This window comes from Rhea americana, unplaced genomic scaffold (genome assembly GCF_003343005.1).
Source record: "Rhea americana isolate MKP2758 unplaced genomic scaffold, rheAme1 scaffold_202, whole genome shotgun sequence".
Taxonomy (NCBI): Eukaryota; Metazoa; Chordata; class Aves; order Rheiformes; family Rheidae; genus Rhea; species Rhea americana.
Window position 1 is genome coordinate 723,893 of NW_028186173.1, and position 24,932 is coordinate 748,824.

General features: G+C 46.8%; 1 protein-coding gene across 3 annotated transcripts in view; it reads right to left on the reverse strand.

Moving 5' to 3' along the window:
• Nucleotides 1–2,786: 2,786 nt before the first annotated feature.
• Nucleotides 2,787–24,932, reverse strand: part of SCHIP1 (schwannomin interacting protein 1) — a 38,915-nt gene continuing 16,769 nt past the window's right edge. For all 3 annotated transcript variants that reach the window (XM_085304062.1, XM_085304064.1, XM_085304061.1), the window contains exons 2-7: nucleotides 18,490–18,608; nucleotides 12,602–12,719; nucleotides 11,712–11,909; nucleotides 10,799–10,922; nucleotides 8,474–8,567; nucleotides 2,787–5,603 (exon numbers count right to left, since the gene is read on the reverse strand). In XM_085304062.1, the coding sequence (XP_085160188.1) occupies nucleotides 5,552–5,603; nucleotides 8,474–8,567; nucleotides 10,799–10,922; nucleotides 11,712–11,909; nucleotides 12,602–12,719; nucleotides 18,490–18,608 (705 nt within the window). In that variant the 3' untranslated portion in view covers nucleotides 2,787–5,551. The remainder of the gene's footprint in view (nucleotides 5,604–8,473; nucleotides 8,568–10,798; nucleotides 10,923–11,711; nucleotides 11,910–12,601; nucleotides 12,720–18,489; nucleotides 18,609–24,932) is intronic.

Below are 24,932 nucleotides of genomic sequence, written 5' to 3' on the forward strand. Positions count from 1 at the left end.
TGAATTCGTCACAGTTTCACTGATTTCCACAAAGAAAGGACCCAGTGTAGAGTGCAAAAGCATGTGACAGGTATCAGACGGATCAATTCAGCATTCTCCAGGGCTGCCACTTTTTAACAAAATCAAAGCCGTGAAAAGAGGCACAAAACAATAACAGCTGATGCCTGACTTTTTAAATTGCCTCTTACAGCCACTCAGAAACATTAAATAGCACCTTGGCTTCAGAGATGCTTATTTTATTGTCACAAATATGGAATCATTTAATCATGACTTTCAGTTTACTTTGATTTTTTTTTGCTTTTCTTTCTATGTGTTTTTGGAAAGGAGAGTAGCTATAAAAAGTATTTATTTGTGCTTCATGTCCCAAGGAACCAAACAGGTCTGTAATTTCTAGTACATGATCACCTTTATTTATAAACAGCTTGTTTAAAAAAAAGATCGTATTACAAATTCATCATTGTCTTTTCTCTCCTCACTGTTTGTTTGTCTGTACAAGATACAGCCTGGCTTAAGTAATTCCTGTTGTGCCCACCCTGCGGTCCTCGAGCTGCAGCTTCCTGGCAGGAGTGATGCACTGCAGGCAGTATTTTGTGAGTGAGGCTCATACGTCCTCCTTTTTTCTTGTATTGTACATGTGCTATAAATAATATCTGCATTTTCTGGGGATTCTCTGATCTTCAGCAGTGATGTTGCATCATGCAGCAGCTGATGCTTGTTGCAGGCTGCCTGTGCTCTGCTCGGCTGGTGTTTTGCCAGCTCCTCCTCCTCCTCCTCTTCCTCCTCCTCCCCCCCCCCACGGGGCAGTGGGCGCACGCCTAGCAGCACCACTATTACGCTAATCCCTAGGCGGGAAAACAGAAGCCATCAGAGCCTATTTGTGTGCTTCCGCTTTTATTTGGTCCCAAACTCGGACTCTTCCCAGGCTGCAGCAAAGAGGGATCAATCTCCGCCATCAGAGTGTTACTGAGGCACGTTCACTGAAATGGCCWGAAGTCAGGCTTATGTTCAGGCTTGTTATTACAGCCAGAGCAATTTTAATGCCTGTGGCGCTAAATATCTTATGAAAACCTGAAACTTGCCTGCAGTTTGCTAAAYTCGACATGGATATGGGGGTCAGAAAGCTACCTAAAATCACACCAGCACCACCTGAGTGCTGGAAAATCAGAGCCAAGTGGTTGGCAACGCTGGCACTGGCAGCCCTTCAAATGTGAAGGCGAAAGGACTCTGAAATGGTCTGGCTGCGGTTTGGGGAGAGGGYGCCGAGCTCTCAGACGCCGTGAGTCCTGCTGCAAGGCACGTGTCTTTTGCTTTTGGCAGCTAAGGAAAAACAGGAAAAGCAGCATTTAGGCACGCGCCATCTGCTTTTAAGTGGATGAATGCTTATAAGCTGGGTGCATCTARCTGCTGCTGCTGTTACAGAAACTGCTCCTCACCGCCTGTGCTGGGCTTACTGTGCGAGAGGAAATCTTTCGACCAAGAGCACTTCGAGGGGGAATTTGGCTCCACAGTCATAATGTGAGTCCCAAGTGGAAGCGTGTAAATGCCCCATTCATAAGAGACAGCCCCCCCCCCCAAAAAAAAAAAAAAAAAAAGGAGCCAGCCTAACAATAACTCGCCCACCACACCTCTGGCCGTTTGCTTAGCAGCCTCTCCCCGCCGCGACGCTGGAATCCTTCCCACTGGTTCCCGGGAAGCGAAGGGTGACCGACAGGACCACAGGGGTCTTCTGCTCCCCCCCCTCCCCCGTGGCCGCTTCTGCGCCAAAATTGATAGGCTTTGTGAAATGGAAATCTTGAGAGGCCCACCCCCGGCAGCTTTGAACAGCTTCTAGGGCAGCCCTCGGCTTAGGCACCTCAGGTATTTTTTTTGCTGACTGCATTAGGTACTTTTGGTGACTTTTAGYCTGAATAGGAACTTTTCCTGAGCGGAAACAGGCTCTTCCATCACACGTGGCTGGCCCAAGGCAGCCTGCAAAAGGAAACCGTGTGGCACAGGGCTGAGCATCCTGTGCGAGTTAATTTACATTTGCTGGAAGGGGCATGGGCAGAAGGAACTGGGAGCGCACAGGTGATGGCTACGGGAGATGCTGGACCCCCACACAGAATGGAATAGGTGATAAAATGTGTGTTCTGGGAAAATCTTTTTTTTTTTTTAGGTTGGTGTTAACCTACAGGTCTCTTGACATGCAAATTTGGGCAAGGATTTTAATTAATTCCTCCATGTAGCTGTGAAAGCAAGGGCAAATTAGTTAAAAAAATTGCATTACGCTAGCTTGTATAAATAGTATAAAAGAGAGTTGCTGGATCAAGCCATTCTGCACAATTTTTGCAAAGAAAATTAGGTGCACTAATTAGAGAAACCAAACTTCAGAATCAGATTCTCAAAATTTGTAAATACTGCAGATAATCAAAGACAGTCTTTAGGGGCAAATACCAAAACTGGTCTGTTTGGTATTTCAGAGACCCTATGAAGACAGGCCCAGTATTAAAAAAAAAAAAAAAACAACATTTGCCCCTAATGACACCCATCTATTGGAGCTGGAGTTTCTGCACTTTCTGAAACAAGCAGCTCTAATTACTTGCCATTTTTTCCTAAGAACCTGAAACAGCCAACTGGAGAGCTGCAACCTTCTGCGTCCGCTCCCTAGGCACTCAACGCAGAACACAAAACAGCTACGAGAATCACCCACCCAAAGGACTGGCCTGCTCTGCCCTGGCTGGCTGCAAGGTGGCAAGAGCCCCGGGGGGGAGAACAGCAGCGGCTACAAAGAAAAACCACACAACACATTTATCTTTTAAAAATGTAATTTAATTCATGACTTCTACAGCATTGTCATCATACACGTCAGCGTGATGCTTGAGTACACTGGACAGAGATCCAAGAAGATGCAATAACCCAGCAATATTCTCGTGTTAAAAAACCCAAACTTCTAAAGATGTAACAGGAAAAAAATATCAGTAGTCATCAACTGCTGGTTAACTGAATAAACACATTTTGCGAACTTTTCTTTATCAAGTTAAAGGCACTTAGCAAGTTAACAAAACTCCTGTCTGCCTCGGCGTCCTGACCAAGTGCCCTGGAAGCGGCGGCRCGAGTGGGCTGCAAGGCCGAGCTCAGCCCCCGGGGCCGTGGCGGCATCCGCCGGCAACACACCCCGCTTCAGGTTTTTTTAAAGCTTAGACCAAACTTTCTGAATTTGGGACTTTGGAAGTCAGTAATCTAAATCTGCAGTCWGGCATGGAGGTCGGTGGCTGGGCACCCCGCATTTGGGGTGCCCACACCGCCGCGTGTGGGGTGCAAACTGCAGCTGCTCGGCTCGCACGCCAGAAGAGCCGCTTCCTACGACAGCTCCCTTTGCCCCACAGTGGCAAGTTTGTTCTTAGAGCACTGAAAACACAGACATGGTACAAAGCAGCAATAGAAAAAACCCAGCAGGTACCTCCACATGCAAACCACAGCATCGAGACAAGAGATACAGGGAAATGAAGTTCTTACATTTTTTTTCTGCATAGATTCAAAAAAAAAAAAAAAAAACCCAAACAAACATGCAAAGTAAATAACTGGAGGGTAACAGTCCTGCTTTGCAGGCGAGCCTGACGCTTCTCCAGTCTAACCCTGCAGGCTGCACTTTCTAAGCCGAGCTGCCCTGGGGCTCGGCCCCCAGCCGCCCCCGCTGGCTGCGGCTCCCTGGACGCTCCTGGAGGGCRCCGGCCCTGGCAGGGGCCGCTTTGGGAAAACCCGAAAAAGGAGGTTTGCGCTTGAGCCCTCGGCGCCCTGCAGCCCCTGGCTCGCTCTCCCCGGGGCCAGGTGTGGCGGGGAAACTGCGCTGGAGGGAGCTGCCCCCAGGCGGACTCTTAAATAAATCCTGCGGAGACTTTCCCCCGCCGAAACCTGCTGTTCTGCAGATGCTGCTTTTTTCGCAAGTCACAGACAGGGAGCAGTGCCACCCCCCCCTCCCCCTGCAGAGACTCTGCATGCCTCCAGCCACAACCTTCTTAAAAAGGGGGAGAGAAAAAAAAAAAGCCCCCAGAGTAAACCCAAAACACAGGCTGTGCAGCAGGATTTCTATTACAAACAAAAAAACCCCATCAGCATAAAAACTCCCCAGCCTGGTGGGACTCTAGCACAGTTCTGGGGCCTGCTTAATCTGGACTGTGCAATTTCTGAGAAGCAAGGGAAAAAAAATAATCATTTTATAAAATACATTCTTTGTGTGAGATGAAATTTTGATACATCACATGCTTTTCTGAAAACACCCTGAATAAGTCATTAGCCATAYACATTGCAAAGAAAGATAAATTTGTCACAGACAAGAATTAACAAGTAAAAGATAGCTAGCTTTCATGACATGTATTTCCACTTCTGGCTATGGCCAGTCKGTACGAGGAACAGGGAGCCCGACATGGTATCGGCATCAAATCAAACAAACGGAAGGCGAAAAGAGACCTGTGAGTTCCCGCAGCGTCAGTCCTCCTTCGGTGCCGGCCGCGGTAACCAGAGGAGGAGGCACGGAGCACTGACCCGGCGAGGACAGATCCTRAACACGAGCCCAGCCGCAAGGCAGAGAGGTGAGTAATTACCATATATAATACATTTAATATGCTGCTTAGATTTCAACATCATTTTTATTTCTGACATATTGGTGAGTCATTTAAATATTTAGCCCAGACAATAAAATATAAAAACATCTACTGTATGTGCCTGCTGAGTCTAACAATAGTCACACTATTAGGGCCCCAGTGAATGTTACAATATAAGAATATCTTAAGTCAATGTCATACATACATTATGAACTTACAAATAAATAACTCTACAAAAATCCTGTCTTCTCTCCGTAGTTTCATGTGATAGGCAAAAAAGGCTCTTTCTGGTGATGACAAATTAGGAATTGTACATTTAGTATATGAATACATTACTGGTGCATCACCAAAGTCAACCACTAGTCAACAAAAAGACGTATCATATGAAACAATTTTTTAAATTTTTATTTTACATATTTATACATAAAACTTTCAAGGTAACTCTTTGAATCCAACTGAATGTTAATAGCACATCTAAAAATGAACGTCAGGTAGTCAACATTCACAAAATGTTGAAAACTGATTAAAATATACATATTACTGAAAGCTACGACTTCACTACGAGGCAGGCATGTATTTTTTGACTTGTATAGCACCGTCAATTACAGTTTCTTTATTTAAAACTACAGTGAAGAATAAAAAAGTAGTCAATGGTAAAGTATCATCCAACTTAAAACCTCTAAACAAACAAAAATAAAGTTAAACTACCCTCTCTTCTTATCCATGATTTATAATGTTATAAGTACTGTACATTTTTGTAATAATATTATTAAAATGCCTCATATTTAGTGGCAGAAGTAAAAAAAATTAAAATAAATTAAGAAGCAGAGGCCAATCACTGGACATAAAGCTTCAGACATGATCAATGACTAACACTGATTTTCTTGTGCGCCACCTTGGACATCAGCATTTGTACAAACACAGAAGCAAAATAAAGTCTAGCTTGATCTCTAGTCTGATGGCTTTTTGTTTCATTTTGCTGGCATTTTCTCTGCCATGTGCTTCTGCTGACTTTCAGCATGTCTGGGAGGAGGGAAAGAAAAAAATTGGTTATTTACTGYCATGGGCTGGGTGGAGGAAACCAAAACCACATGCATAAATATAYGTGTTGGTGTTGAACAGCACAATCAACACCTACAGCGCTCTGGAAGCAAACACCCCCCCCTCCCCCTTCCTAAGAGGGTGAAGAATTCAGCAATTCACCAATGACTTATCTGTTCGACTTCCTTGCAAACTAGATCAGAGCAAGAGCTGCACAGCTTAAATGAAACGGAAAGGCAGTGTCCTCCGCGGGAGGAAACACCTTCTCCGACCTGCCYCTGTTTCAGACGTTCACTTCCTCCTCCTTGGCAGGGGATTCAGACGCGCTCATTTGAACACAATGAAAGGATGTGACAAGCTGGTGTCAGGCCTGGCAGCCCACCCTGCRCCGCCTCGGACCACCCTCCCCTCACCCCCAACACAACCCAGTTACGGCCCCGTGGCCGCGGACCGGGCTGGCAACTCCTTAACTCCTTCACTGGCCTGCGGTTAGCTGCCTTCGGGCAGCTGAAACGCTTTTGGAAACGCTCAGAAAGAAACTGCTGCAACAGCAAACCCACGCACTGCTACGAAGGACGACAGAGCAAGTGGTGCAAATTCTGTATAAAGGACGACAGAGAGCAAGTGCTGCAAATCCTGCTTCTGTGAGATTTTTGGTTTTCCGCAGACCCAAAGCCCTAAATGCTTTGCCTGCACCGACGTCCCTGTGATCCCCAGCTGGCACGGTCATGATTGCAGCCTGGCRCTGCAGTGGGATAACCCACTGGTACAGCAGCCAGAAGGATCAGGTATCAAATGCTGGCAGGATCAGGTATTAAACCTCGTGTTTCCTCAGTTTATCTGCTCTACGGTCCTCAAACCCAACCAAAGCCCTCTCACCACCAGCAGTACTTAACGCAGTCACACCCAAACGGCTCACTGGGACTGCCCTTGCAAACGTATCCCAGGCAATACGCATTTTCTTCTTTCTGTCATTGCTTTCAAATGTTCAAGACTRTTTGGATTGAGCCTATAAATACTGTAATCCTTAAGGGAAGAGCCCTGACAGCATGCAGAGCTCATCCGAGCTCTCTGGCTCCCAAAGGGAGGGAAGAGGCAAGAGGGCCAGTTCAACCCCTGCTCCCTCCCGCTCCCGCAGGCGCACGCCTCCCCGGCTGGCCGGGGGGACTCGAGGGGAAACGCGCTGCTCTCAGCGCCCTCCTGGCCGCGTTACACCGCCACAGAGAAGAAAAYAGCATCTGGCAAATTCATCCACTGCAGCCCGCAGGAGCACGTATCAGCCCACGGCTCTGGAGTGAACTGCGTTTGCAGGAAAATTTCCATAAAAATACAGTGCAGTTTATGTGGGCCTCAAATGTCTATTAAACTGTGTGTCCCAGAAAGAAAATCTTTAAATTAGTCAGCTCCATCCCTAATCCCAATCCTTTCTGTTTTATTATTTGTTATTAATTATGAGGCAGTGACTGTCTTGCAATATTTATAAATAACCATCTACCTCATTTATTTCTGTGGCTGCCATTCCTACAAGTGCCAGAAGGTGGCAGGAGAATTACTCTGAAAATCCCCCTGGCTCTTCTGTCRGAGTTGACTGAAACTTCTTCCAGGTAGAGCATGATCAAATTTCAAATATTATGCAACAAAATGTTTTAAAACAAAAATAAATTTAGGCAATTCTTGCTTCTTCTGTATCACGTTAGGAAGGAATTCTGATTCATAYTCAGAAGGAGGCTTGTCTTCCAAAGGTTTTTAACAAACCTTACTTAATGTATTTTTGCAAGCTTAATGCTTCGGTAAGTTTTAATCCTGGTGCACTGAAAATAATCAGTGCCTTTTTTTTAAGCTTTTCTATCCAGAAACTTTAAATTTGGCTTAAATTGTGCACTGCAGAAACATTATCTCAGGGGAAAATACCTCTTAAGCCTTGCCACAAATGAGTTAGCGTTCTTTAGGAAACGATGCCTATATCCTGAAATGCTTTCCATTTTATCTGCCAACGAACATCATCCCTTAAAAGAATTTTAAAAAATTTACAAGTTGTTCAACTCCYGCTTGAAAAGGCAAATCTGCTCTAGCTTCTTTCAAAGACACTGTTTTGATTGCTAAGGGAGCTTATTTTTTATTTTTTTGGATATATTACAAGTTAGTGTCCAGCAACATCAAAGAGCCTTATTCTCAGGTGCACTTTTCAAACTTCAAAATGAAAACACCAATTCAGACCATGGGAAAGCAAGGGCATGGAGGAACAGCAGCCACTGGGGAGCTCTTGAAAGCTGCTGAAAATCCTCAGAACCATGGTTCCTCCGTATCTTTGTTTCAGAAAAAACATCTAGCTCAGCCCCGATGCTCCTCCTCAGAGCTATCCCACACATCTAAGCAGATGTCAAGTTTCTCCAAGGTCCTCTAGCAAAAACTGCCCCTTGGCTTTCAGCTTGGACACTGCACAGCAGCCGCCTGAGCGTGGTGAAACCTGCAGCAACAAGCATTAGCCCTACAGCCACTGGAGCGTTTGGCACACTGGTTTGTTCCTGATTGCCTRTTTTTATTCATTGACAGAGGTATGCTTTGTTTTGATGGTGGGTTATGTTTCTTAAGGAAACAAAGCAACAGTAGGAAACTGCAATAATGGCCAACTGATCAAAATAATATTTTTCAGATTATTACACCAATTCTGATGATTTAACACTGTACTCCGTAGATAAACACATTCCTTACGGTTGCTAGTGTTGTCTCCTATGTGTCTTTGAATGCAAGAGCTTTTAGTACTGCAGTTCCACTAACAGAAAACTTCTGCAAACGGCAGAGCGTGAGCTGAGAGCTGTGACAACCGAAATGCCTGAAGGGCCACCATTCACCTGGTCAGGTCTTCGATGTCCACCAGCATCGCGTCCTGCTCTGTGTGCAGTTCATCTCGAATGAGCAGCAGCTGCACCAATTCTTCATTCAAGCCTGGGACAGGAAAGAAAGGAGATTAACCTTCTCGGTGACGTCCCAGGCTGTGTGTTCGTGGGAGCCGTACACCACCCTGCACCACCGTGCTACACTGCAATGTCAGCTCCCCGGGAGAACCAGGATGGGCCTCCAGTGGAGGAAGCTCATGAAGCTGCGGGAAAAGCACAGTGACTTTAGCATTTTCTACACTAACCTGCAAGACTGCAAGAGCTAGTTCCTCTACTTACCATAGCTGTGACTCTCCTGAAATAACTGAATGCAGCAGCAGAAGTAAGATGAATTTCTCAGCGCTTCAGCTCCAGCTCTAGCCCAGCTGTTTCAGCACTCACCCACTCGTCCGTGCGGAACAGCCCTGAGCAAGAAACATGCTCCCGAAAAAGCCTGCTTTGCTCTCCCTGACAGGCTCAGGTTCAGCTTTTTAAGTTCCTGTGGCTATACAAGACATGTTGCCTGTGGATCATGTTTTGGGGATTACTGTTCAAGTAACATCTACTTAAGAGAGATGTTAGTAATGCTGGATTTTTGCTCAGGGTCGTGTCAAGAAAGAAAGCAAAAGAGGACCAAATGAAAAATTAAAAATAAATTAACTTTAAAAGGAAATGCCTCTCTACTGCAACAATATGCTCTCTGCCTGTCTCTGCTCCCCAGCGCTGTTGTAAAGGGAGGTCTGGTATTTGCTGCTACCTACAGAAGTGCTTATCTGAAACTGGGCCTTTTCTGTGCGACCGAGGCAGGAACGTGGCCATGCTGGCACAAGAGTGCAGCGGGAACGTGGCCGGACACTGCAGTGCCCGGCGCGGAGCAGGGGACACGGTGTGCGGGACAAGGTGCACCTGCTCCCTGTTAGGGGAAGCTTCAGCCAAAACACGACTCAACAGAGGAGGGGAATTCCATGGACCTCGGGGTTGGCTGCAGGTTACAGCAGTTTTCCCTATTCCTGAGTTTTTTCCTATTTGGGACTCATTTCTTGCATGACTCATTTCATTGTCCGCCTCTCTCCCAGCAGGAAATCAAAAGCACAGCCGACAGCTGACTGATGTTTTACCCACCATTCTGCATCGTGTGTTTTAAGTACTCCAGCTGGTGCCCCAGCCTATCGAATGGACATGTAAATAGGAGCACCGGCTGCTGCCRGACGTCAGGGGGAAACCATTTGCCTTTCACTGAGTTGCTTCAGCAGAAGACTGCTGAGTGCTTTCAGAAGCGAGGCTACTTAACGAACTCAAGTAGTTAAGGAGCTGTATGGCAGCCCAACTAACATCTTTTGACCTACAGCCACCACAGAAGTCTACTCAAAATTAATTAATTGTTAGAACTGGAAGTTGGAAATTCCTTGAGAAAAAAAAAAACGGCATCTTTTGGAGAGAGCAAAGAAAGATTAGGAGATGGGGCACTGCCAGTATAGGCAAATGCAAAGACCCATTAAGTGCATTAAGGTGCTGCAAGCCAGCACAGAAGCTTGTTTAATGGCATAGTCTATTTACCCAGAGGTGTTTACTAACTGGAGGGTAGGGGGGAAGAAAATGAGATGAAAGTAACAGGGACCAAGAACAAACAGGAGGATGTTTGCGGTAATCCTGCTCTCATACTGGCTGTTTGCTTATAAACCATCACAAATTTGAGGGGTAATTTAGAGAGAAGTTTGTCCTTCCCACATCGGTACTTCCCACTGGCTGCAGTACCAGGAAAGTATGGCATAAATAGGAAAGCTCCCCTCAAACATGCAGGATATGCAGAACTTCGAGAAAGCAAAAGGAAAATATTTCTCCTCATTTGCAGGTAGGCTTGCTTCCTGTACAGCACATTCTTTGGTTTCTTTGCTTGTGAGTATTTATAAAACCATAATATAGCAAGAGGAGAGAGGAGTTCTGAGAAGTATGAAAACACAGCCAGAAAGACATGAAAACTGGCAGATGCTTCCAGGACAGGCAAAGTTCCCACAGCTATTTTTAACTGACTAGGTTTTGAGTTACAAATGGTGTGTTAAGAGCTGGAACAATGCTCCATCATCACAGCTATCTGGAAGAGCCAAGGGAAGGCTTCAGGAGAAAGTGTGTGTGTGTGTGGGGGGGGGGAGCCAAAGGAGAGAGCTCAGTCTGACCTGTGCAGTGCAGGTCTTCGATGTATTTACATTATTTAACATTTAACAACATTTTTATGTGTATCCTGAAGTACTGTTCTTAATTAAAAGGAGCATACCAAAGAAGAATTAAACAAGTATTACTTACTTTCTATTTGTGAGTGGAGATCATTGACTATCACTTGTAGCTGCCCAATAGTCATATCTCGTAGATCAGTGGGTTTTAAACTTCTTTTCATCAGGCATTCACTTATATGAGGCATATGTGGCAGCTAAAAGTAAATGTTAAACTTTTTWTTTTTTTTGTTAAATTGTTTATATTTCTAAACAGCAACAGTTTGCATTCCATGTGTCCCCCCTCATAAACAAACACCATCTACATTAATCTACTGAGACCACAGAAATGACCTGAAACAYGTACACAACATTTGAATCAGGTCACCCAAACGACTGCTATTTACAGTGCACTGAAGTAACAGGCAAGGCCATGACAAGCAGTATTGTATCAAGTCCGTAATGCTCCAATTTGGGATGAGATTGGATAGACTGAGAAAAAATAAGTTTCAGAGTATGAGCAGCATCGCTGCCTGTTACCAGCCTCAACGTAGTAACGACTTCCCAACTTCATAGTTTCATTTCCCACAACGATCCTGCTCCTGATAAAACGGATCCTGCTGACCCTCAACTACCACCTGACGTTTCATACCTGAACTGCTTCTGTGCGTGGACACAGACAGCACTCGTGAACAAACTACAACCAGCTATCGATCAAYTGTAAATTGAGACAGCGCTTGTATTGCTGTACTGGCCTTTATGTATAACAAATGCTGGTTGGTCTTACTCCAGTTCCTAGAGGCAGAGAGCTATAATAGTTTGTGAAAAAATCTACTTTGAGAGATACTCGAAAAATAGCAGTCTGTGTGGTTTTAAAGCTATTTGACCTTTCCCCCCCASGGCAGAGTAGTAGTAATTAGAAGAAATAGCTTTGGCTGAGCACTGTGACACTCAAACAACACAAACCTCTTGATAGTCAAGCACACTGTCCCTGGCCCCAAACTTACAAGATCAGCTACTGGAGATTTCTTCCGGTTCTGCTTTTCCACCTCTACTTGCATTTTGGCCATAGGCTTTGCCATAGCCAAGGCCATTTTGGCTTCAGCTTGTAGTTTCTTTTGCCTAGTGAGAAAATCCATGTCATCTAGGGATTCAGACTCTTCTTCAGTAGTGTCTCGGTCCGAGTAGGAAGAACTCTGCTTGCTCTAGGAAAGCAGACAGGCAGAATTTACAAACGTGGTAACACCTCATTTCTGCAACAGCATCAGAGAAAATAATTCTTGCTTTAAACTTAAGATACCCTTATGTACTTACAAAGACGTAACTTCTACAGAAAAGGTGAAAAATACAGGATATAATTTACTTTAAATCTGCAAGTCTGCCTTTAAAAAAATCAGAGCAAGTCCTAGATAGGCCCTCATGAGCATTAATAGCAACCTGAGTACTTTGAATTGAAAGAGGAGCCAAACAGATCAGTAACTTTTTAAAGGACAGGTTGGTTAAGCTAGAGGAAMGCCTACTAAATGTTTGGGGCCTCTGTGTTGCAGTCACAAAGGAAGAAGAGAGGGAGAGCTGGTGGGAAGCTGATGCTACTGCAAATTCTTTACTGTCTTGACAATTATCTGACCCTGAAAGGAAGGAAGGAGGGAAAAAGGAACATCGAATATGAAGGCATTTCTACCCAGCCACTGGGCCTCTGGCACTAGGGGTGACTTCCCAGCTGCTAGTCAGCATCTAGCATTTTTTTTACTGATGACTAAGACTCCAGGTTTTAGCTTTGCTATTTTAATATGATCAGTTCTTTATCAGTTTCTGTTACAGCTCTAGTACGKTTTATGCTCCAGAATCCCACTGCTCTCCACGCTGAGTCTTCTGCGAGACGAGTCATCAGACCTACCATTGGGGACAAGGGCGTATCCAGGCTCGTTTCTGTCTTGCTGTCGTCAGCATCGCTGTCTTTGTCGCTGCCACTGTCGTTCACAAAACAGATCTGCAGGTTCATCCCACTTTGTAACCTGCGGGGCAAAGGGAGAGGTAACCACCCAACAACCACACAACTGCAGCAGCCCTTCAAGGGACAAGTGATTCCCGCAGTAGAAACCTGCTGGCTGCACTAATAAATCACAGAAACATTGCAACTCCCACCTAAAGCCCCAGTTGGAGCCCAAATGTTTGTCTCAGACATCCCTGGGGGAGTTAGCTTTATTTTTGAAGGAAAAACACAGCATGAGAGCACCGCTGGCAGCAGGTTCATATTTTAGAACGTGCTCCTTGGCCAGGTCTGAGTGCYCACCACCGATCCCCGCGGGGCAAAGCGAAGCTCCCCTGCTCCAAAGCCATCTCGACAGCAGAGCCAGGAACGAAAGCAGACGCTGGTGGCTGCAAGTCACGTGCAAGCTCCCAGATCAGAATCAGTGGTRTTATTTCTAAAAAGCAGTTAATGCCCAGTTCAAATCTGGGCCTAAAAACTCACTGGCTCAGTAACAACAGTGCTTCTAACACCACCTATTGTTGAACTTCAGMACTACTAAGGTATTGCAGAGCTTTGTCATTTTACGTTTTTTAAAAACAAAATAAAGCATAACATTCAAAACTGTTCATCTGGCAGTTTAAAAAGCCTGTCTGTGTCCAAGACGCACTACCGTACAGCGCAAGATTATTACTTCTTTGCTGAAGTCTGTTACAGTCCTGTCAACCTTCCACACCACAAGTCAGTCTGGACTCCTGAGAACCACCTGAATTAATTTTCCATGCACTGATTTTTTCCAGACTCAGTAACTTAGCTCAACAYTGGGCAGTGTCCTCTCAAAAGAGGGTAATTCCTGCCAGCCAGAGAGAGAAGAGAAAAAAAAACCCGACAATCCTAGAGCGGAGACCTTCCCAGCTTGTACTCAGACCTAGCTGCCTCTATTAGCGAACGGCTCCTACATTTATCAAGGAGACCACAAGTGGCAGAGGCCTTAACCTCCGCTTCAGAACAACATCCTCCCCCCAGAAAAGAGACTAAGGTCAAGAGGCACCATCAGTCACGGCGTGTGGCCTCTTTTCTGTCACAGATGACTTCATCCCTGCTCTCGCTGCGCGCTGCATCCAGTATGTGCTGTCTGGCTAAATTTAGCGGTGCTTGGCCGAGGCGCTCCGCGCTGCAGCCCTCTCCCGCGGTGGCGGCAGGCTCCGTCCAGCACCACCGTGTCTCAAGGCGAGCTCCCCTCGCTCCTCCCTGCTCCGATTTATTTTAAACCTGTCCTGGCACATCCTCTATTTCCCCCTGTCTCCCCTGRCCGCCCTCGGGGATGGTGCCGGGCGGCTGGCGCTCCGGAGGGACCCCAGCGCCGTGTTTGCCAGGAACGTGCCTCGCAGGCGCCCCGGGCTGCTCAGCCCTGTCCTGCTGCTGGTGACAAACTGCCCGTTTGTGTCACCTGCTCAGCTTTATGTGCACCCATATCGCATTTATTTCCAGATCACTGATGAAAACGTTCAGCAGCTCCAAGGCCAGGCATTGATCCCTCCAGAGCCAGCAGCAGCCCTGGCAAACGAAGAYGATTTGCCCCCAAAGCAACTACTTCAGCGGCTGTTGGCTGATTTATTACCTGAATAACGCACACGTTACAGACACTGCCTGATGCTAGCTTTTTAATGGAAGCGCGCAGCACATCTTGCGCCAGGTGAATCCCACTTTGACGCTTACCTTGAGTCAGACAAACTTGTCACAGCAAACAGATTCTTTTTACAAAACCATATTCCTGACGCCACACATTTCAACACATGCTGTAGGACAGCTGATGGACGGGACCCTAATGGGGAGCTGAAGCCCACAGCAGCCTTTCTGTTACGTACCCTGAGCTGTCCAGATCGGTCAGGCCAATTTGCCAACGCATCATCAGGTTCAGCCCAGCTTGCCACTTGCCTTCTACAAATTCTGCCCTGGAATGTTCTCAGTATCCCAAAATTAACTCCTTGCACCTTTTCTGGGCTGCCACATGCCCAAGATGTGGTTGGTTCACACACTCGTGCTCTGCTACATGCTACCCCTGTGCCCAGCCGGGTGGTTCACAGTGGTGTGTACAGACAGCATGTTACTTTCCATTTATTTTAATGGTATTTTCGATTCATTATGACTATGCAATACATGGTATTAATAATTATTTATATGCTTTTAAGCTATGTTGCACAAATACAGGTACCAAGAAACTGGGAGCAGTTCTGCTTTTGCTTAAAATTGCATCGTTTAGAGAGGGAAGGACAAGCGCAATATGCTGGTCTGCATGACTCACCCACTTTTCAAGAATACAACCTAAATGCCAAAAACACACRCTTCCTACGCCAAGATGTGTAGGATGCAGCCTGGGAAGCACAGCACACACAAGCATTGGAAGAGAAGAGGTTGACCACATAGCAAAAAAGCCTGAGTCAACACACTGCACCGCCGGAAAGGAAGGACTGGCCTGAAAGAGGAATGTGTGAAACRTGAGTGCTCATGGGGACCCGCCGCCTGGCTCCCGCCCGGGCGCGYGGCCAGCAGAGCCTGCGCGGGGACGGGGCTGTTCCCATCGCCGCCAGCTGCTCGCCGCGACGGGCCTYGGGCGGGCTGCGCGCGGAGCCGGTCGCGAGTCTGACTTCACTGCTCACACAAACTCCTGTCGCCAGCAAGCACTCGCGCACCATCCACAAGACCCAAATAAAGGTTTGGCTCCGGAAAGGCTGAGACCCCTTTGCCCCCGGTGGTTGCTGCCGTGATACACGTGCCTGCCCCAGCGCTCTAGCACGCACGTCAGCGAGAGACGTCGCCTTTTATTAACGCAGAGCTGCTACACCTTTTCACTACAAATTCCCCATATGTAATACCCAAGTGTATAATTACAAACCCTAATTTCAGCACACTTGGATTTTCTGTAACTGACCAAATGTTCAGATTTCAACCATGTTTTCTAAGCAGGGAAGTCAGCAACGACATAAATCTCAACAACTCCAGGCAGGAATCCAGCCTCCGACCGCAGCTCTGCTCCCTTCTTTAGTCTTTTTGTGTATTCACCGGACCATCCGAGCACACTCTGCAGTGAATTGCAGCACATCTAGCACACTCCTGTAAAGCATTATCGGTTTGATACCAGACAACACAGCAGGCACGTGATTTTCCACAAGCTTTACTCTGTATAAAACTAAGGGAAGCTGCTCGGATGCTCCTGCCTTTGGAAGCAGCTTAGCCTCRGCCGCTTGGCTTCATGCCAGAGCCTTGGCACCCAAAACACGGCCCGTTGCTACCCAGAGAATTAGCAGCCCCGTTCTCTGAAGTGTCTCATTTTTGGCCCCGCGAGCTGGCACTAGCAGCAAGCAGTATGTCTTGCTGCCTGGTTCAGACATAACTACACCAAACCCTAACTTGTCCCAGGTCATATGTCAAAAAAGAAAAAAAAAAGGAGCTCAAACAGCCTCTTTGTTAGTGCCAACTGGACCTAAACGCAGGCCAGTGCCCTGGAAGCTGCTGCAGGTCCCCCAGTCCCAGTAATACTCGGCAGAGATCCGTGACACACACAAACGACACCAGAACAACGGGACTTGCCATAAAAGCGTCCCCGAAAAGCCTGGACGCTCTGCAGCAGCTTTCCAAGTGTGTGGGTAGGGCACACACAGGTGTGGCCTGAACTATGGACGAAGGCAACCCCGCAGCTGGACACGGGCTGTGCTCTCCAGGTGATTTATATTCACTCTCCCGGCAGCAAAAAGTGATTTATTCCCCTGTGCTTTGCATGCAAGCACAGTTTTCAACAAGAACAATGATCCTGCAAAGACTCCTGCAGATGCTATGACATCCAGTGTGTACTAATGCTCTGCCTGGATGATAAATATTAACAAAATGCCAAAGCATTTAGGTATATCTGGTAACTTCTCATGGTACAGCTGCCAAATTCTGTTGCACAATGTTAATTAGTCCTGTCACATAATTGCAAGAGAGTGGTTACCGGTTCAGCTGCAACTATGCAGAGCAAAACTGTCTTCCCTTTCAAATTACTTAAAGTTCAATTTAATTTTGCAGTCGTACCTCTCTAGTGTAATAATAGTATTCCTCCTGGTTTTATGCGTCTCTAACATTTTTTTTCTTTCACCACACCATGGCAACATGTCTATCTTCACTCCTAATGTGGGAGTCGCTCAAAGCTTTCCAAGTGCTATGGGTTACTCACCAACAGCTGAACAACAACAAACCTTTCTGGAGTCTATTTGATATCTATAGAAGTTTTAAAAAATAGACCAATAAATTAGGTATAAGCACATACAACATGCAGCCCTGGGGACAGAGCTCAGTCCAGTTACAGGAGATCAAGAAGGAAGGCAGAGAGCAGGATTAAAGTTCATTTTTTCCCTTCTCTCTATCATTCCCTTATGCTTTCCCTGTGCAAGATTAATTGCCTCAAACCAATGCAAAACAGCTGAATGGCTGCTTTACCATATGCTGACTGCCTATAGCTCAGGGACGCCAAAACATGGATAAAATAACACAGGTTGCCATTTGCCTCACTTCCCGTCTTACACACATGCCCCCTTTCCTTTCTAAACGTGGATCTAATTTTCAGTAAGGCAGAACACCACATTGGRAAGGACCAGCATTCCAGTACAGGTGCAGTAGTATATTATTCTTTATGGTGCAGATACACAATTTCATTTTAAGAAACACCCAAGTTATTGCCCAGGGCCAATAACCAGATTTCTTGCCCTTCTCTAGTGGATCTTGCCATTTGGCTTTCAGCTTTGCAAGTATCCATGTGTTTTCTGTTACGCTCATTTGCTCACAGATGAAATATCAGCGAGGCAGCAACATAGCCAAACAGATTAATCAGTGCAGTACTTCTAGTCTTGTCCATTTTTCTCATGATATGCTAAAAGCAAGCATAAACCTGCTTCTTGTCTGCAAAACCTAGAGATCTGGCTGTATCCAAGTTGGGAAAAATGATTAAAAATACTGCCAGTGTTTTGAGAGATAATGTTATGTAAACTTAGCAAAGGGGAAGAAACCCTGACTGTTCTCCAGAGCAGTGGTATTATCACTAATTATCAGCATGAAATCCGCTTCCAAACAGGCTGCCGCCTTCCAGACCRCCACAGGAAGATGCACTTTTATAAACTTTAAAAAGCTGTTTTTTCACCAACTTTCATCAGGTTGCCTCAACTAGAAACAAAATGATGAAGGGATTATCTTCATGTACATTCCTACTTCAATGTGTTTAACAAAACAGAAATTCAGGCATTAAAATTCTACCCTGAATATTTTGCAGTTCCTTGGGGGAGAAAAAAAGAAAAAGAAACTAATGAACTATTTTCATGACACTAAGTCTCCAGTTGTGCATTTCTGATACTTCCATCACTTTCCTCAGCCTGCTGAAGTCCAAAGACAATGCACAATCCACGACAGAGATGCAAAATGAAAACATTCATATGGTTCCACAGGAAAATCTAGCTGGTTTGCTTTATTCCTTGAACGTCAAAAATCTTTAATTTACCCTCAGTTTTAGCCTAGTATTTTTAGTATATTATTTACAACCTCTTAAGTAACAGACACCAATTACATTTGGAGCGTGAGATGTTCTGAAATAAGGAACGTTTAGGAATACGGCTGCAAGTGAGAATCAAGGGATCTTCTGAAGGGAAGGTCTCAGAGTTCCCACTGGAGATCTCTCACTTTTATCAGCCTCCAAACAGCTTTCACAGAACATCTACTCCAAATGTGGTATCAAAGCCTCGCCACGCGCGATGTGCAGCCCGGGAGGGCTCCAGGGCCATTCCACCTACCGAGAAGAGAGGCTGGGCTTGCCGCTTTTGCTGCAGCTGGTATACAGGCCCGGGCCATCATCAAAGAAACTTCCGAGGGCCAGCTTCTGCCTGATGGACTCTCTCTCATTCTTCTGAGCCTAAAAGCGAAGGAAAACAAAAAAGATTTAAGCTGTTGGTCACATCATGGTCCTCATCACGTTGACTTCCAGCAGGATTAACACTGACCTAGCAAAGTCTATACCCAGAGAGAGCAACACCTAGGACGCGGCACTGCTGCTCAGGTTTGCACCCTCGCGACGCTGCCCTCTGAAGTACAACGTCCCGACGCACGTGGACGTGGGAGAGGTCAACCGGGCTCGTGTGATTACGCGTTAACAAGCGCCAGTGCCGCCTCTGTGCTCGCACAGGTATCAGCGTTCACTGACGGCTCTCTGCAGGCAGGGACCTGTTTTTATGAAGTGTTTTCAGTCATTCCCAAATAATTTCTTGAACAAGCAGAATAAATATCTGAGAAGGCAGGATGACCAGCCACAACCACTGCCACAGCCTCCTATTTCCTTCCTCAGCCAACGTGCTTAGGGATGTGTATTTAACCACTGCAGTCAAATTATCCATAGTTACCAGACAATGACCATGGAGATGACTATGTACTCTAAGTAATCCACATGCAATAAATGAAAACAACAGATCTCCATTCAAAATTAATACAGGTACTGCGTGAGCAGTAATGGATTGTGCGCCCACACTGACAGCAAATACATACAAGAAGGTAAGTCACCAGCACAAGGAACCTTTCCAAGCCTTCCAGCATGCCATTTTAAAATAACACAGGACACCTGATCAAAAACACGCAGCAAAGGAAAACCCACCGCGGCAGCATGGGCTACTTCCACACTGTGAATCTAAATGTACGTACCATATTTCACTTGTTTAAGGCAACTAAAATACTTTTTTTTGATACAGGGAAGTAACATATGTTTAGATGCAAACTATTAACTTAAAATAGCTAATAATTTAATTCTAACTTCAGTGCTGACTATGTATTACATTATTATATGGTCCATTTTACTGTCACTCCCTTACCAAATATGCCTCTCATTTTTAATCACTATGCACAATAATTTAAAATACTTTAAACAAAATCCGATAGCATCAAGTAGAATTGAATTTTCAAGTCTAACTCCAGTTCTCAGAAGGTGGTAACTGTCCAACCAAAYGTCTTCTTTCATTTCCTAGGGTTTCTGACATCCTTCATGACACAGGAGAAGGAGGAAAAGAGAAGTGATGGAAGTCTCTTGCACACAGTGTGGATGAGGAGCCTAAAGAATGCAACCTGCTTTAATTTATTTAACTGTTGGCAGCTGATGCTTTGCTGCCTGGTGTGAAGGAATTACAGCAGTGCCTCTGCTTCACAGCGCACCGCCAAGCCTCGTAACTTCTGGTGGCACCACTGGCAGCGTTTCTGAGTTATCAAGCACATATTCCGGTGTTCGCTGTGTACTAGCTTCTCTAAAATTCCAAGTGACTTGCAGGTTTTCATTTATCCACTACACAGCTCTTCACCCCCAAGCGTGCAGAGGCAAGGCAGGCTGGCTCCCCGCTCCCGCYGCAGGAGAGCTTCGAAAGCGCCTTTGCTCCTAGGGCGCTGGGAGCTCGAGGTCTCGGCACACTCGCTGTGCACGCAGCGTAACACGAGCAAATGACTTTTTAAGCTAATTATCATGCAATCTGCTACCTACTGAAGGTGCTTCGTCTTAATGTGCAGTCACATTTTATAAATTCAGAAAAGAAACCACTATTTTCACAAGCAAATCAAGAAGTTTGCCATGGAAAAGCTTTATAGACTGAAACCAGGCCCAGTTTGCCCATGCATGTTGCTGGCTCTGCTCAGCCTTACRATGCTACATGAGCATCTTCCCTCAAGGCAGCGCTGAAGCCACCCGGCTGGGCCTCCGCGCTACCATCAGAACTCCTGAATTCTAGTAAATCTCAGACCTGCATATCTGTAAAATTAATTTAAGCCTAAGAAGCACTTAAGAYAAACACACAAGCAACACTGAATCCTTAAGTCATCTGTAGAAAGAAGTCAAATGTTCAAACGCTGATGTTACAAGACATGAAATGAACCATGGCGTGCTGCTTTAAGGTGCTTTGCAGGAGCATAAATAAAGATTCAAAGCATCTACTCACAGTAGCAAGTAATATGCCTAATATTCTCATACCAGATCAGAGACTTGGCCAGAAGCAAGACGTCAGTAAAACATCAGGATATACTGTAACGCATAAGCAGCAGTTGTAGCCGGGCAGCTTTCAGCATTACGGCTACRTAAGAAATACTCACAGATATGTTGTACGTATTCCTTTCTTCAAACGGAAACTTCTGAAAATCTAAATCTGAGTTCAGCATCTTTTAAGGGCCAGATGCATCCCCCAGCTCCGACACAGGAAGCGGCTGGCACAGACCTTCCCGAGCAGCCTGCTGGAGCCTGCCCCCCGGCAGACGGTCGCCAGGGCTCAGCCAGGGCGCCTACTCCGATGTGGAAAGCACCTTTTTGCTACCCATACACAGACTGAGCGAGCAAAAGCCTTAGCTGGCGCTCCCGGGGCCTGCAGTGACGGGGTCCCAGGGTGGGCACCGGGGTGGGGGACACGGGGAGGTCCCGAACCCGACCGACCACCCGGTGCCACAGCTGCTCCCACGGCCGAGGCTCCTGGCGTTTGCCTCGCTGCTGCAGACTTCTACCAGGTACGTTAATATTGCATGAAATTGTGGATACTTATCCTCCCCCGTTTCTCAGCTCAGACGATCTACTTCCTTATCTTCCCAGCTACTTACTATTTTCTGTGCCCTAATATTGTGTTTCTACAGAAATCAGGAGCCAAAAATACCTCTCTACCGCCCAGTGGCAAAGATACTTCCAACACATCCCATGGCTGACTCCAGCTAGGGCTGCTCTTGCGCCCATCAGCATGCCCACAGGTTCTTCCCTGCATTAAAAAACACGCACACGCGCACACTTTCACATGTTCACCCCTTTCAGATGGTGCTGTCTCTCCAGATCTTTTTTTTTTTAAATTTTGCTCCATTTCCCACTGGGATTGCAATGGCTCCTGGTTTGTTATCTGTATGTTTAATCAACGTGCAATTTGTTTCCTCCACCAAGTCACTGCTGAGGACACTAAAAAACGCTATTCCCAGTACTGAACTCAAAATACCCCATTTTACAAAACACCCACAGGATAATGACTATAAAGAAATCAAAAGTACTATTTGTTACTATAAAATAGGGAACAGTTACTAAGAAATACAGTATATCTAAGGGAACTGGACTTTATGCTTTAGACAAATTACCTAACAGCTGCATTATATATCCTGAGATAGAAAACTATGGACTGAGAAAGAAATGCATAAATGTTTCTTTAACTATCAAATACACTCCTGTTGTATCTAATACTAACGGATGAGATCTTCAAGGCCCGCCTGGAKGCAATCCTGCCTAACCTGCTCTAGGGGACCCTGCTGAGCAGGGAGGTTGGACTAGATGATCTCCAGAGGTCCCTGCCAACCTTACCGATTCTATGAAATATTTTAAATATAAAGGTATTATTCAAAAAAATGAAAATGTTATTTAAATGTGTATTTTGACACTAAATCAAAAAATACATGTATTTTTTAGAAAGGGGCCTGTTACACAGCCGAAGTCTAATCTGTCTAGGCAATGCTCTTTTAGATAAATTAGACTATTATTTTAAGGAAAAGATTGCTTTTTTAAGGAAAAACACTTGGATGGATGTTTTCCTTGCTCACATTTATATAAGACAAGAATTCATCAATATTTTTATACCTCTCAGCACTTCTGCAGATTAGAAATTGGATTTCTGCTTCCAAAACTACCAGCGCCTGGGGTAAGCCGGGTAATTCCCAGCAGTACTGCTCCTTCTGAGCAGGAACAGAAATAGGAAAGAAAGGAAACAAATGGCAGAACTTGCTTCCACTGCGGAACAGTGCTTCCACCGGCAATCCCAGGATAAGGATGTTCAAGGCTCTTCTCTTGCCCCATCCTTGGCCGTGACACACCAAACCCATTTGCGGACACCTCCGAGGGACGGGTGCTGGCGGCGYGTCGAGGTGCAGTGGCAGAGACCTGGGGGCTGCCGGAGCGCGGAAACGACGAGTTCCCAGGCACCGATCCCAGGCGATTCCCGAGGTGCCGGCACCTCCCGGAAGGCAAACGCCGGGACGCCTCGGTGCGTCCGCCCAGCCCACCCGTGGCTGCGTCACGGGGGACGGGCCGYGGAGCGATTCACAGCTGGGGGCGTTTCAACGCCCGCCGCGGTCAGGGAGAAGGGTTTTCCTCTAACAAACGAGTAACAAACTAGGCAGTTTGGCTTAAGATACAATTTGAAAGGTCAGGAGCTGCCTTTAACTACATGAATAAAAATATAATGCTAGATTATGGCCTTAACTGCCTACCTCTAACATACTTTATATTACATTCACAATAAAGGTAAATTGCCAGGAGAAGTTCAGTCTTTCAACARAAGCGCAGCAGTGAATTCACGAGCACCGGCACACGCGCCATCCCCCAGCCCTTATCGCACGCTCTCACCGCTGCTGCTTGCAAGCGCGTTGCAATTCGCTCTCCGTTGTTTGCAGATCGCACGGAGCGAATTGTACCCTAATCGCTCCGCCGCTCCCTTCCCGGCGACGCGGCTGTAGCTATCAAGAAAGCTACCTGTGGTTTAGAGAACGGCGTCTTCGGCAGCGAGAGGAATTCCCAGGTCTGGCTGGTTTTGCCTGTAAGAGCGTCCACACGCCCAGCGCTGTGCGGGCTCCTCGGCCAGGGTCACTTCCCCCAGCTGCCTCGTTTCAGCTTTTTCTGTCTGTGCCATTTCTGGACCATCCCTGGCTTCTTCCAGAACTTATCCAGTGTGTTCAGGAGGGTCAGGAGCCAGCAGAGCTGCTTGGGTCGTTAGCTGATCGCTCATCTGTCAGCACTTGGATACAAAAGTCTGTATATACCATCCATCTATCTACCTACAYGGTACCACTGATGTAAATTTGGAGGTACAAGATCAGCTCTGATCGAGAGCACGAYGTGGCGCACCACGTGCCTTCGTCCTGCACGAAACCTCTGCTGTGGGGGCGTCCCGATGGGGCTCACCTGCGTCACGAACGCTGCGGCCTCTCCCCCGCCGACCTGCTCCAAGGCGGCAGCAGAAGCCACGGCCGCCGCGGGGTGGCTGCGGATGCGTCGGGTTTCTGCTCCTTCCTGAGAGTTTGAGTACAGTCCGTGCTTTGTGTCACTTAAGTAGTAATAGTTGGACTGCTCTTTTCCATATGTCTGTTTGGCTGATTTATTTAGTGTGCAGACAGCTGTATTAACAGCCTCTACTCATTAAAGATGCCATCTGAAACAGCCCATAAAATTGCACATCAAATATTTATTTGCAATTCAGGTGTAACAGCAATTTGTCGTTCCCTGCGCTGTACTTTAAAACCACGTTCGGCAGGCAAAGCAGCGYGCTCTCCGAAATGGACGGTGACGCTCCTTGTAGAATAACACTGATCTGCACCAGGACGGGAGCGAGCATCAGCCGCTGCTTATAAACGCTGCGCCAGAGACGCGTAAGGAAGAGCAACACGTGGAAGTCTCGACTGCCGAACGCCACGAGCGCTCCGCACGAAGGAAACCCCGCAAAGCGACGCCGGCTTTGGCGCGTCGCCCGAGGCACAGGGTTAAAACGCCCCGAGCTCACGAGGCTGCGGGAGCCGGCCGAGGCTCTCGGGGACGCGGGACAGCTCGCGGGCCGCCCGCCCGTGGAGGGTGATCGTGGGGATCGCGAGGCGGCGGTGGGCACGAGGTGCCGGGACGGCCGGGTCGGGCGCGAGAGCACGTACCRGCCCGCAGCGTCAGGGCCGGGCAGCTGCGGCTATTTTTGCCKGGGCCTGTTATTACCAGACACAGACAATTACTATATTTAAAGTTCTCGCTCCATACACGGGGCCTTTTTTTTACCGCTCTAAAGTGCAAAGGCTATGATTGGATTTACAAAAAGTCACGACCGCAAAACACTTGTTTTAGTATCTTTCTCTTTGCCAAGGATTTACAGAAAAACGCAAAACAACATCAAACTCTTACAGTCCCTCAAACTACGCTGCGAGTCGCCTTCAGCCCGAGGGGTCTGAAGGTAACGAAGACCAGGGCGGGAAACACTCCTCCAAATGAAGTTGCGAGAAAGGCAGGCGAAGCCTCGTCGAACGCCACGGCGCGTTAGAAGCCGTGAGGTGCTGCCCGCAGAGCGGTTCCCTCTGCCGGCGCACACACGTGTGTGCACACGTGTGCACGCACACGCACGCTTCGCCCCTCTGCCCTGGGGGTGGCCGGGCACCGCGGGTGCCGGCAGCGCCGCCGGTTTCGGCCGCTTCCCGTCCGTGGATAGAGGCTGACGGCGCGGAG